The following is an 11,990-nucleotide window of genomic DNA, read 5'->3' as shown; positions in this document are numbered from 1 at the left end:
ACCGAAATCGGCTCGTACCTTAACGAGCCGAGCTCGACCGAAGCTAGGTTCGGTTCGTTGGCTCGCGAGCCGGCTCGAAATGAGTCGGATCGGCATGAATCGGTACGGGATCGCGAGCGAGCGGGGGAGCGGGAGCGGGAGCGAGAGCGAGGGGGGGAAAATTTTTTCCTCCCCCCTCGTCACCGCCGACCCCTCCCATCGGTTGTTGTCGCCGCCTCTACCGCCGTCGTAGCTGTTCTCCGACGTCTATACCGCCGTCACAGCTGCTCGCCGGCCGCATCTGTGTCCGTCCGTTCGATTTCTTCTTCTCCTCGCCGTCGCCTCTGTTTTCGTCGCCGCCGCTTCCATCACCGCCGATTCCGTCGCCGCCGACTCCGTCGTGGCCGTCATCTCCGACGATAAATCCTCCCCGGTGCCGTAAGCCCCTTCCCTCGGGGTCGTCTCGGCCGAAAACCAGAACAGGGGAGAAATAATCTCCCCCTTCCTCGCGAGAAGATGATCTCGCAAGTGCGATTTCGCACGTGCGATATCATAAAATAAAATAAAAACTTTTTCCTCTGGAAAAAATTAAAAATAAATTTTATAGAAATAATTTTCTATAAACTATTAGTGTCTCATGTTTTTTTAAACACTTTTCTAATTGAAATTTTTTATTAAAAATCATATAATTTTCAAAGTAAGATTTTTTGTACCAAGATGGGGTAGAAAACTGTATAGAAAATTTTTGAATAAGTATTTAACAGTTGATGCTGTAATACTTTTAGCATGAAATAATTTTCATTGCAATTTTGTGTTTGATATTTTATTTAATTAAAAATTTATCGATAAGTATAATAATATATTAGATTGATTATTAATTTTTATTTATTTCCCTAGAAGAGACAATAAAAGGTCCATTTAACTTTCCTAAGAAAATTTTAAAATATTTCCTATAATTTTCTAATAAGTCACTAATAGTAATAAGATTTTATTTAAAGGTTTTTTTGGGAATATGTATCATAGGAAAAATATTTTTAGTTTTTCCTATAATATAAATTTTTATCTAGGGGCACTAAGGAGGCCATAATAAATTATGGCCAAATTCAAAAATTATAAAACAAGCTAGACAACAATTGGAGTAAAAAATAATAATATTGGTGCATTTTAATCCATTATTGAAATTCAATCCTGAACCTCCCCTATCATTATATTTCTTAAAAATGTATGCATAATTTTATATATAATTTATTCAAAGCCACCCCTACGTGCGAGATCATAAACAAGGAAAAAAAAAACTCTTTGTCCCTTCCTCATAGCTCTTAAATAAATTGAAAAGATATTTTAGTAGAAATACGTTTCCAGAGATTAGTTTTTTCAATAAATGTTGAAAAAATATTTTTAATAGAAATATAGGGACCATTAGTGCCTCGTATTTTTTCAAAATATTTTTCTAATTATAAATTCTTTTTAAAAAATCCTATAATTTTTCAAGTAAGATTTTCTTGCCAAGATGGTTAAGAAAACCATATAGAAAAATTTTGAATAAGTATTTGACAGTTGATGATATAATACTTTGAGCATGAGGCAATTTTCATAGTAATTTTGTGTTTGACATTTTATGTGATTAAAATTTTATTGATAAGTATAATAATATATTAGATTAATTATTAATTTTTATTTATTTCCTTAGAAAAGGCAATAAGAGGTCCATTTAATTTTCCTAAGAAAAATTTAAAATATTTCTTGTAATTTTCTAGTAAGTATGTAATAGTAATATGATTTTATTTAAAGAATTTATAATTTTTATTTGGGTGATTGTAAATTGATAGTGATATTTTATTTAATTTTGTTGTGTTTGATTATTGTATGGAGTTTATTTATAATGTTATGCAATGTATGGAGTGTTTAGATTATTTTATGGAGTGTATAAACAATTTCATGAAGTGTTTATGGAATGTATAAACAATTTTATGGAGTGTTTATGCAGGTATTATGTATATTGATTATGCCCAATTTTAAGTAAAGGTCATGCCGAATTTTATACAAGTATTATATATATAGATTATACTCAATTTTAAGTAGAGGTTATGCCCAATCTTATACACATATTATATATATAAGTTATACCCAATTTTATGTAGAGGTCATGCCCAATTTTATATAAAATGTATGCATAATTTTATATACATTTTATTCGATATATATTTTTTGAAAAGTTTGAAATGTATGTTGAGGCTCGAGCTCGGCTCGAAGCTCGGCTCGAACTCGTTGGGCTCGAGCTCGATAACAATTTTAGGCTCGAGACGAGGCTCGGCTCGAAGCTCGGCTCGAAATATTTAAATCAAGCTCGACTCGAACATAGGCAGGTTCGGGCTCGGCTCGGCTCGATGCCACCCCTACTAAGAGGGAGTCTGCAGTACAATCTACAAGGGCATCATATTATAAAAATGTTTTAGCAATTCAGATGTGGTAAAATTATTGACTATTATTTTAATGCCACTAAATATTTTTTGTGTTGTATTTTTGTATATACAGTTGTAATTATTTTTTACATTAAAAAGGTGATTGAGTTATATTTGTATTATTTTTATTTTTATTATTACGATGTTTGTGTAGTACGCTATGTAGTATGATGTTTGTATAATTATTTCATATTTAGATATTATAAAATTAAAATTTGATTATAATTTTAATAATATAAAAGTAAACATATTTTTAATTATTATATTTAATGTATTTTATTTATTAATTAATATTAATTTAATTTTCTGAAAAGTCAGATATATCCAAATATTTTATTTATACACTAATACAAACAAATACTTTAGACGGTAATTTATATTATTTACACTAACACAAATAAATATTTTACACTATACTTTTCATTGGCATATTAATATAAACGAGTAGTTTTCTTTCGCTCTACCTTCCATCGCTTAGATTGTGTACTAAACCCCCCTATGTTTCCGGGCACTGCAGGAGTAAGTTTTTAAGGTAGGTTTTAGCCTGGAAGAGTGTTCCCAGAAACTCCGCTTCGCCTTGAAGGATCGAAAACTCGAAATCGGGCTTCTGAGTCTCGAGGGGCTCCTTGCAGGTGACAATTCGACTTCGGCGGGAAGCATTTACATTTATTGAAGATGCCGTCTTTGACGTATAGAATTAGCTTCTATGGTCATTTCGTTTTTATCTCTAGGGTAGTTGTCATGTTTATTTTAAGAGCCCACGTTTCTTTGATTTCTGCAATATGGTATACTCTCTCATGAAGGCATTCGCTAGGGTTTACAGAAAGGGAACAACATGCGACACCAATAGATTTAATGTTTTCATCATATGAGCAGTTAAGGGTATGATGTCTTTAAACTTGTGAGGCAAAATTTCCTTTTTAAGTGTAGCAAATATACTTATTTGGGGGAGGGGGAGGGGAGGACTTCTTACTCTCGGAGACAGAGGATATCAGGTGGTAGTATTTTCATCACTTCAACAGGCAAGACTATGATATTTGAAACATTAGTCCACTTTTCTGGAGAAACTGTGTCTTTTTTTGGATTATCTAGAACATTAAGCTTCTATTTGGGGTGAAAAACCTTTTGAAAGTACATAATAAAATAATCTTATCATGAATTTTTCAATCGGTCAAGCAAATTTTTTTGCACTAGTTAAGTGTATAATTCTTGCTTTTGAAAAACGTAACTTTCATTATTTACTTGTAAAATTTCTCTACTCTAGACCATTAAATGATGGAATTGCATGTCCCGTATATGGACTAGAACCCTAATTTTTCTTCTTTCAGAGAAACTTAGAATGCACAATTGCTGGAACACATTTAAATTTTATATCTGATATTTCCTTAGGAAAATTACTTATTTTTATGTTATGATAATACCCATATATACTTCCTCAAGTCTCTCTTGCCTTGCTCTCCTCTCCCTCTCTCCCCTTTTTTTCCCATGTACTCTCTCTCTCTCTCTCTCTCTCTGTCTTTCTCTCTCTATCTCTATCTCTCCTTTGCTTAGAAGAACCTGAATTCTTTCTTTGGAAGTTGAGAAGATAAGACCTTGACGAGGTTCTTATCAGATTCAAGCCGCCACCTCACTTGGGTGGCTTGTGTTTGGGAAGCAATTGCGTTCGTTCAACGTAAAATCAGGTTTTGACTTTGAATTATACATGGGTTAGTAACTTGGGTGACATGTATTTAAATGTGGACATCGCTTGTCGAGTTTTTGCGGAGCTGCTAGATAAAGATGAGGTATCTTGGACTGAAAAGTGGAAATTTGGTTGACGCCTTGGAAGCTTATCGGAAGAAGTGTAGAGAAGGAATGGGTGTTGATCAGTATGTCATTTGCAGTGTATTGAGTACATATGCTGAATTGAAGGTTGTAGAACATGGAAAGAGTCCTTCATTCATGTATTGTGAATCTGGATTTTGACTCAGATACTGTTGTGAGAAATGCACTTATTGGTATGTACTCTAAAAGTGGTGACATGGAGAGTGCTTTAAATGTGTTTAGGATCAAATTAGGGTGTTTTAGTGTCATTTCTTGTAGTTCTTTGATTAATGGATGTGTGGAAGCTGATGAATTGGTTGAAACTGCCTGGGTAGAACTCAATGTGTTGGGTGTTGAGGATTGGTATCATCCTGAAAAGGAGAAAATCTATGAGAAGGTAGAGAGAGTCTGGGCAAGCAAATAAGGGAAGCAGGGTATGTTCCCAAACATCAATGGAGGAGAGTTTGAAAGAGAAATACCTTCAGCACCACAGTGAGCGGATTGCCTTGATCAGTCTGCCAAAAAACACTAAGAATTTGTGCTGTTGCTATTCTGCCTTGGAGCAAAATAATAGTTTAGGGATAACAGCAGATTTCATCATTTCTCGGATGGTCAATGTTTCCTGCGGGGATTACTGGTGATTTTACCCTCGACAAGTGAATAGATTGAACCTACACTCTGTAAGACCAGTCTCTTTTGTGACATAAAAGAAGGGAGAGAGTTAGTTGCTTCTCTTTGACACTTATTGCAGCATCATGGGAAGGAGGGTAATTATTTTTTTCATTTTTCAATCCCTAACCTGATAACAAATAAGATATCCATAATTATTTTTTATTTTATTTTTTCATATTATTAAATTTGATAATATTATTAGTTTAATTTAATTATTCATTAAATTCAATCAACCTTGATCCAACCGAATCTAGTTGCCCTAATGATCGGATCGGTTTTTATGAGATTGCTCGAGGGGAAGAGCTTTAGAGGTTTCTTTTCTCTTGTTCTTATATCCAATAGAAAATAAGAGAGAAAATAGAAAAGAAACATAGTTTCTCTTATTTGGATAAACTTGGAAAATAAAAAATAATTATTTTTATTATTTTTATTTTTCCTTATCTTTTAAGAGAAAATTTATTAACATTTTTCGTTTATTTTCTTTTCTCTCACAAAAAAAACTATTAAGTAATAAAAATTAATTTTTTTTTAAAGCTAAATGATAGAAGAGAGATAAAGAGGCACGGCTGGTCGTTGGGTTTCTTGACTCGAGGGACCACGAGAACGAATTTTGCCGCCGCATTACGTGCCCTGGTTCTCGACACGTCAGCACTGGGAGTCCTGCTTCGGCTCTTGATCGGGATTCGGGACCCCATCCCCAGTTCCGTCTCTGAATAAAAAATGAGGAAAAACGCCTCCACTGAGCGCGCACACACGTTCCCTTCCCCTTTCTTCGGTGGCGCCCCTCCGTCTATATGAAATGCCTCTCGACCCTCCCTCTTCGTAGTAACTGAAACGTTGAAATGGAGACCAACGCGGCAGCCGAATCTGTCCGGCACCGGAAGGCCTCCTCCTCGGAGCGCTTTCTCGGTCTCTTATCGCAATCTTCGCTTGAAGGCGTCCTCGACGGTGGTGACTTGGACGAGCACGACATCTTTTGGGGCGGCCGGGATTTCTCCCAACCGCCCCGTCGTGATCCTCGTAGTTCGTCGGGTTCTAAGGGCTTTTCCCCGTCCGCTGGATTCCGTCAGCCGGAGACGTTCGGAATCCTCGCGGCTCTGGCCGAGGATGGCAAGGAGCGAAATGTAGGGCGTCGTGATACTCCTGTGTTGAGCAGGAAGGCCTCGATTCCGGCCACTACTTCCCCCCCGTCTGCTTCCAGAATGATTCCGGCGATTCCGAAACCTCTGGTCCCAGTCGAGTACTCACAATCAGTTCCAGTTGGAAACTTTCACCAGTCCGCGCCTGTGGCTGTTCCGGCCGGTCACAGAAGAAATGCAACTGCTAGCGGTGGGGCCGATGATGGGGACAGCGATGAAGAGATGCTTCCGCCTCACGAGATTGTGGCGAGGGGGTCCGCGCGGTCTCCATGGTCTACTTTCTCTGTTTTGGAAGGGAAAGGGAGGACTCTCAAGGGGAGAGATCTGCGTCAAGTCAGAAATGCTGTGTGGCGGAGGACAGGTTTTCTTGATTGAATACGTAGATATCTACATATATCATTTTCTGTGCTCCGGATGAGCTTAATTTTGACTACAAGTCTCTTTCAATACACAGGGTTTCAATTTTTAGTTTACGCGTATAAGTTCAACTCTATGATCTTGACTACAAGTCTCTTACAATACACAGGCTTTCAGTTTTTGGTTTACGTTTATCAGATCAACTCTATGATCTTGGGATGCTACCTTCTGTATAGGCAAAATGGTAACAGTGATATAGCACATTAAAAGTTTAATACATATGTATCTTCATTTTCTCCATCCACATTTGATGAATTGATTGAGCTTCAGTAACATGGTTGATTGGTACTATTTAGACTCGAGCATGGTTTCCGTGGTGGATTTCATTTCGATTTTAAATTTACAGTAAGTTTAGAGTTCCTCCACTGTAAATAAGCATTGTGGGAATGTGATAGGATGCAGGTATCCGCTGATGATTCATTTGATAATGAACTTGGAGTTTAATAAAATTTTGGTAGGTTAAGTTACAACTTCTTTTGATGAAATGGGAAAACTACAAGTTTTTCTTTAAATGGAGAAAATACGATTTTCAAAGCCTGGCATCCATTGGAAGTTACACTGAAAGTATTGAGATCTATTTTAAAAGATTATTCAGGGAAGATTTATGAAATTAAAAGATTCCAATAGACATGGTTACATAATATGTCCATTTGCAAAGGAGCTATTGATGGATGGTTTCCTGTAAATTAGGTCCATCAGGAAACTTGCTGCAGATTGTGAAAGGGACAGTGATGTGTGCCTTAAGGTTATGGCCAAGGTCTGCTAGGCAGTTCTAAATGCACCTCAGTGGCATGAAGAAGGAACTATTAAATTGCAGATTCATCTTATTGAGGGTAAAGATGTGGTAGCATTAAATCTTAACCTCATCTTGAGAATGTCATATGATGGAGTTTGCTATAAATCTTTCCCCTTTCTAAGATTTGAAGAAAATTACTCGTGGCCAAAGTTTACCAGAACTACATGGATAATATAATCCTGGAAATTGTGTAGCTTTGTCTTAATAGATGGGAAGTTTTGTTTATTGATGAAGACTGTATATGGTACTTAAATATGGTAATGGACAGCACATAGCTGCTTGTTTGCACTTTCCATTTGCACACATTATATAAAAAGGACATTTTCTACAAAGTATATTTTCCTGGAATAAATTTTCACTCTTTCTTTTTTGAGCAATCTGTTTTCTCTGCTGACTAAATCTTCTAGAAGATACCAAGAGCCTCAGCAGCTCTATTTCCTTTTGTGAAGTTGGGTCCAAGGCCTATCCTAAAATAACTAGTCATCGTAGGAAATCTCTTTTTCAACTAATAAATTCAACATATTTGTTCTTACTAATCCATGTGGGATTATTCCTTAACACTCCCCCTCACGTGTAGTCCCTTTGGGCTCTTACATGTGAATAATTTGGGTAAAGGCCCACATACAAGTACCTGCTCTGATACCATGTGAATTAATGGAAAAGGAAAATCCTTCATTGACTTCCATTGCGCAACCATTGGGTAAGTATAATTGAAAGGCAAACCAGATGGTCATCAGAATTTGTAGAGCACAGAGTTTGCAGTCTATGACCTGATATTTTCTTTGATTAATTTTCCCAGAGCAGCTGTTCTCTAAACAGCCCAGAAGGATTGCGAGAAATAGTTCGATCACAAAAATAAAATTGAAGATCCTCTCAAGTTGGAAAGACTTTTTTTTTTCTATTTTTCTTTAGCTTTGTTTTATGTTACAGTTCAGACCCTTGTCAGTAGAGGCTGATCTTGGAAAATATGTACCTTGAAGGCTGAAATAGCAAAAGTAAATCTGAATGCAAATCTTACGTTAATGAAACCTATATATTAGTACTCATTGTGTTTAAAAAATCTATTTATATACTATTTATGAGTGCAGCAGAAACTTTGCAAGTACTGACTGAGTTTGAGTTAGAAATGTATCTTGTGCTAAACCTCTGACAAATGTTGACTTGTCATTGACAAAATAAAATTCTGCCTTCATAGTTGTGATAGAACAGTGACAGGTAAAGAGTGGAGCTATCAAAGTCAGAAATAAGATGTGACTCTCTTCCCTATAGTATGTCAACAAAGGATTTAGGATGGCGATATACTGTTTAGTGTCACAAGGCTCTAGAGGTATTTGAGCTTTGGAGTTATTATCATTGTTTGGAATCAATACTATATAAGCCACTGTTCTGTACTCCCAAGAATGGAATGTATGCTCAACCTTGCAAATTTGCTGAGTATGAACTCAAGAACTTGCCAATTTCAAACTTAAGTTTGACATATGAAAAGAACTATTAAAAGTTGGGGGTCATTGCATCTCCATTTCAAACTCAATAGGCAAGTCTTTTATGTGAAAAGGAATACAGATACTACCAATTCATCTTGTTAATAAAATTACATTGATGAAATTGTACCTTTCAAACTTGTCTGGTGGTCATGAAGCAGAGAGGCAACTTAGTAGGCAAGTAACTTACTGTGAAAAAGAATGCTAATATCACCATTTCATCTAATTAATAGACTATAATGAAGAAATTTTACTTTTCAAGCTTGAATCTTGTAAACAGACCTATCTAAGAGGGGCAGCATGTACACAGAACTGTCTTGGTTTATGCACGTGTGATTCTTATAGTTAGGCTTTAGATTTGACTTAAACATCCTACAAAGAAAACCAAGATTATTATGTGTTCATTTGGGCTGTAAATAATTTGGCACAGGCTAAGTTATATCACTTGGAGGACATTTCATCCAATAACTCCTCTCTATTTCAAGAACCTCATATATATGCACACACATATGTACAGACATACTTGTATACATTCATCACTTATGTTACAATGAAAGTCCACTGGATCCCAAATCTAACGACTGCAGAACTGTTATGTGTTACAACTTCTTTAAACATCTCTGGTAGCTAGAGGCCTTCTGCTTTTCTTTGAGACATGCAAAGGACAAACAAACTTGGTTCTTTTGTATCGGTCTTCCCACACTTTTTTCTTCGGATGCTCTTTTCAGTTGAAGGTGCTGGCTCTGGTTGTGCGACACTGTTTTTACTTAATCTCGATATTTTCATTAATAGTTTTTTTTTTTTTTTTGAAATGTTAATTAGTCTCTTCTTGAAACAAGAATAATTGCAGGTGATTGTTAACTTAATTTTTGTTATAGGTACTGCTGAAGATAATAAATTTGGAGGAAAAAAACGAAAAAGCAGAACGACCCTAAAAGATATATATGGTTCCTTTGCTGCATTGAAAGATCATAGAATGCCTCATTAAAGAGTATGTTTTTTATTTTATTTTATGCAAAAATTAGAATTTCCGTTTAACTCATCTTCCACATGCATATGAAATCAACACTGTATCATCAGTAAATATCAATGGCAGAGTACTAAGTTGGCTGCTACTTAATCAATTCCTTGAAGACTTGTTTTCTTCTTTGCTACTGGAACCGTGGTGATACGTGCATTGACCAAAAGTGCTGTTTACCACATCAGAGCTTTACTTCAGCTTATGAATTTGCTAGTTTTCCATCATTGCTTCTTGATCGATGGTGCCATAAATATTTGGCAAAAATGTGTTCACCCCATCAGAGGTTAAGATCTATTGATGAATGTAGACATATGTTTGAAAATTCTATAACACAACCACAATAAAACCAGACCCTGATGAAACTCATGTTGTCCTCGGATTTGTATGAGTAAAATAACATCATTATAAACCGGGTGGCTAACGGCTGTGTGAAAGCTGAAGGTAATGGAAACTTTGTGTTATACTTGGGAAGAAAGATAATGTAATGAACAGGGTGATGCTGTTTCAAGGATAAAACAAGAATTTATTTAGCAAAACTTGACCTGACATGATCTGTGTTTTTTTTTGTCACGAGAATTTTTTCCTAAAAAAAAAAAAGAACTTGACCTGATCTGCCGATTTCAGCCAGTAACCAACTTAAATTCAGTGTTTCTTACATTTCTGAATCTGACATAATTTACTGTTGTTTTTTGTTGTTACTTTTGGTCCTTTAGACCTGATCTTGCATATGAATCCTTGCCATGAGAAGGTTGCTATAAACTCTTGTAAACATTAGATGGTTTCTCTTTGTTCTGTTGCAGATTTGTTGATTTTCATGATTCCATAGGTTAGGCAAAGGAGAGAAGGAAGAGTATGATACACGTCCAAGAGAGAAAAGAGAGAAGAATACGTGTGGAAAAAAGGAGGAAGAAATTAGGGTCTTAGACTTGTCCAAACCTTCCCCCATAAGATATATTTATAGGTATCAAAACTACCAATATTACAAGTATACCCTTCACCCTAATAAGAGTGAAGAAGAGACAAGAAATTTAAACTAATTACATTAGTGCCACCCTAATTACTTCATATCTTCCAACACTCCCCCTCAAGCTGGGAGGTAATAGCAGTCATCCCAACTTGAATCAAATAACATAAATGTAGTAATAAGCTCCTCCATCCCGGTGTCCTAAGGATAAGTATGACACGAGGTATAAACTCTCAAAGGGTACAAATGGGTGATAAAATATAAGTCGAAACCAAAGTCAAAGGATTTTGAACAAATATAGTGATAATAATCACTAAAGTGGGTAATGTCTGTCATTCACAAGACGACGATAAAAGACCCACGGGTACCAATAAAAAGTTCAATAGACTTTAAACACCCATATGAATAAAAGGGACCAACCAAAGCAATGCTTTAAAAGGGTTGGCCAATAAGGGTAAGTGAGAGTCAAATAAAAGATGGTAGGAGAAAGACTGCCATAGGGTAATGGGTAAAGAGGAAGATAAGATGCTGAGACCACCATGTGCTTTATTTTTCTAAGAAATTCATATTCCGTATCAAATGAACCAATGCCGACAACAGTCAACAAATAATTAACCCAAGGCAAGCAACTAAGGAGTTCTTTAGAAATAATGTCTTAATCAAAGAAAGACAATAGTAGCAACGGAAATGGGCCAATGCCCAAATAACATGTACCAAATGTGCAGTTGTATAGCAGTAGATAACCGGTAAATAATGAAAGTCCTTAAGAGTAATAAGGACACGTGAAATAGTCCGCAGTGAGTTTATCAGTAAATAAGGAAGTTGCACCAAATAGTATGTTGGAACCGAGTAATAATCCAAGATAATAATCCAGTCGGAGATGGAGAACCGAATCAAACCGAGTTAAATAGTAGACTAATATAACCGAGTCACAGAAGAAATATGTATAGAACTTGGGACTTGAACACGTATAACCGAGGCAGAAAATAAGTGGGCCGAGTCAAGTTGACCCGGACTGGGTTGGCTTGAGTTAACTTGGTAAACTGGTGTGGAAGCTGTAAGCTCGGGTCTCTGTTTTTTGGTTCAACTTGGACTGGACTGGGTCTCCGTCAGAACCAGCGCTCAATTAAACCCAGTTTCCTAACTTAGGGAACATTAAAATCAGCAATAGTGCGTCTTCTTCCTCACGGTGCCGATGATTGCAGAGAGACATCGTTGTGGCTGTCCGCTCAGGCAAGTATTTTTGGAAGATGTCA

At 36.3% G+C, this 11,990-nt stretch overlaps 1 protein-coding gene across 1 annotated transcript; it reads left to right on the top strand.

The window, feature by feature from the left end:
• The first annotated feature begins 5,619 nt into the window (after nt 1-5,619).
• LOC137960470 (protein S40-7-like) lies at nt 5,620-6,731 on the top strand. Its single transcript, XM_068808102.1, has one exon. It carries the CDS (start codon nt 5,759-5,761, stop codon nt 6,428-6,430), a length of 672 nt encoding a protein of 223 aa, XP_068664203.1. The 5' UTR covers nt 5,620-5,758; the 3' UTR covers nt 6,431-6,731.
• The last annotated feature ends 5,259 nt before the right edge of the window (nt 6,732-11,990 follow it).

Source organism: Aristolochia californica, unplaced genomic scaffold, assembly GCF_029961685.1.
Source record: "Aristolochia californica isolate CCGP_79_NKW_82.1479 unplaced genomic scaffold, dmAriCali1.0.hap1 SCAF_3, whole genome shotgun sequence".
NCBI classification, from domain to species: domain Eukaryota; kingdom Viridiplantae; phylum Streptophyta; class Magnoliopsida; order Piperales; family Aristolochiaceae; genus Aristolochia; species Aristolochia californica.
This window is presented reverse-complemented; position numbering and strand designations above follow the sequence as displayed.

Coding starts and splice junctions, on each gene's coding strand:
- LOC137960470 (XM_068808102.1), top strand. CDS start 5,759: ATGGAGACCAACGCGGCAGCCGAATCTGTCCGGCACCGGAAGGCCTCC.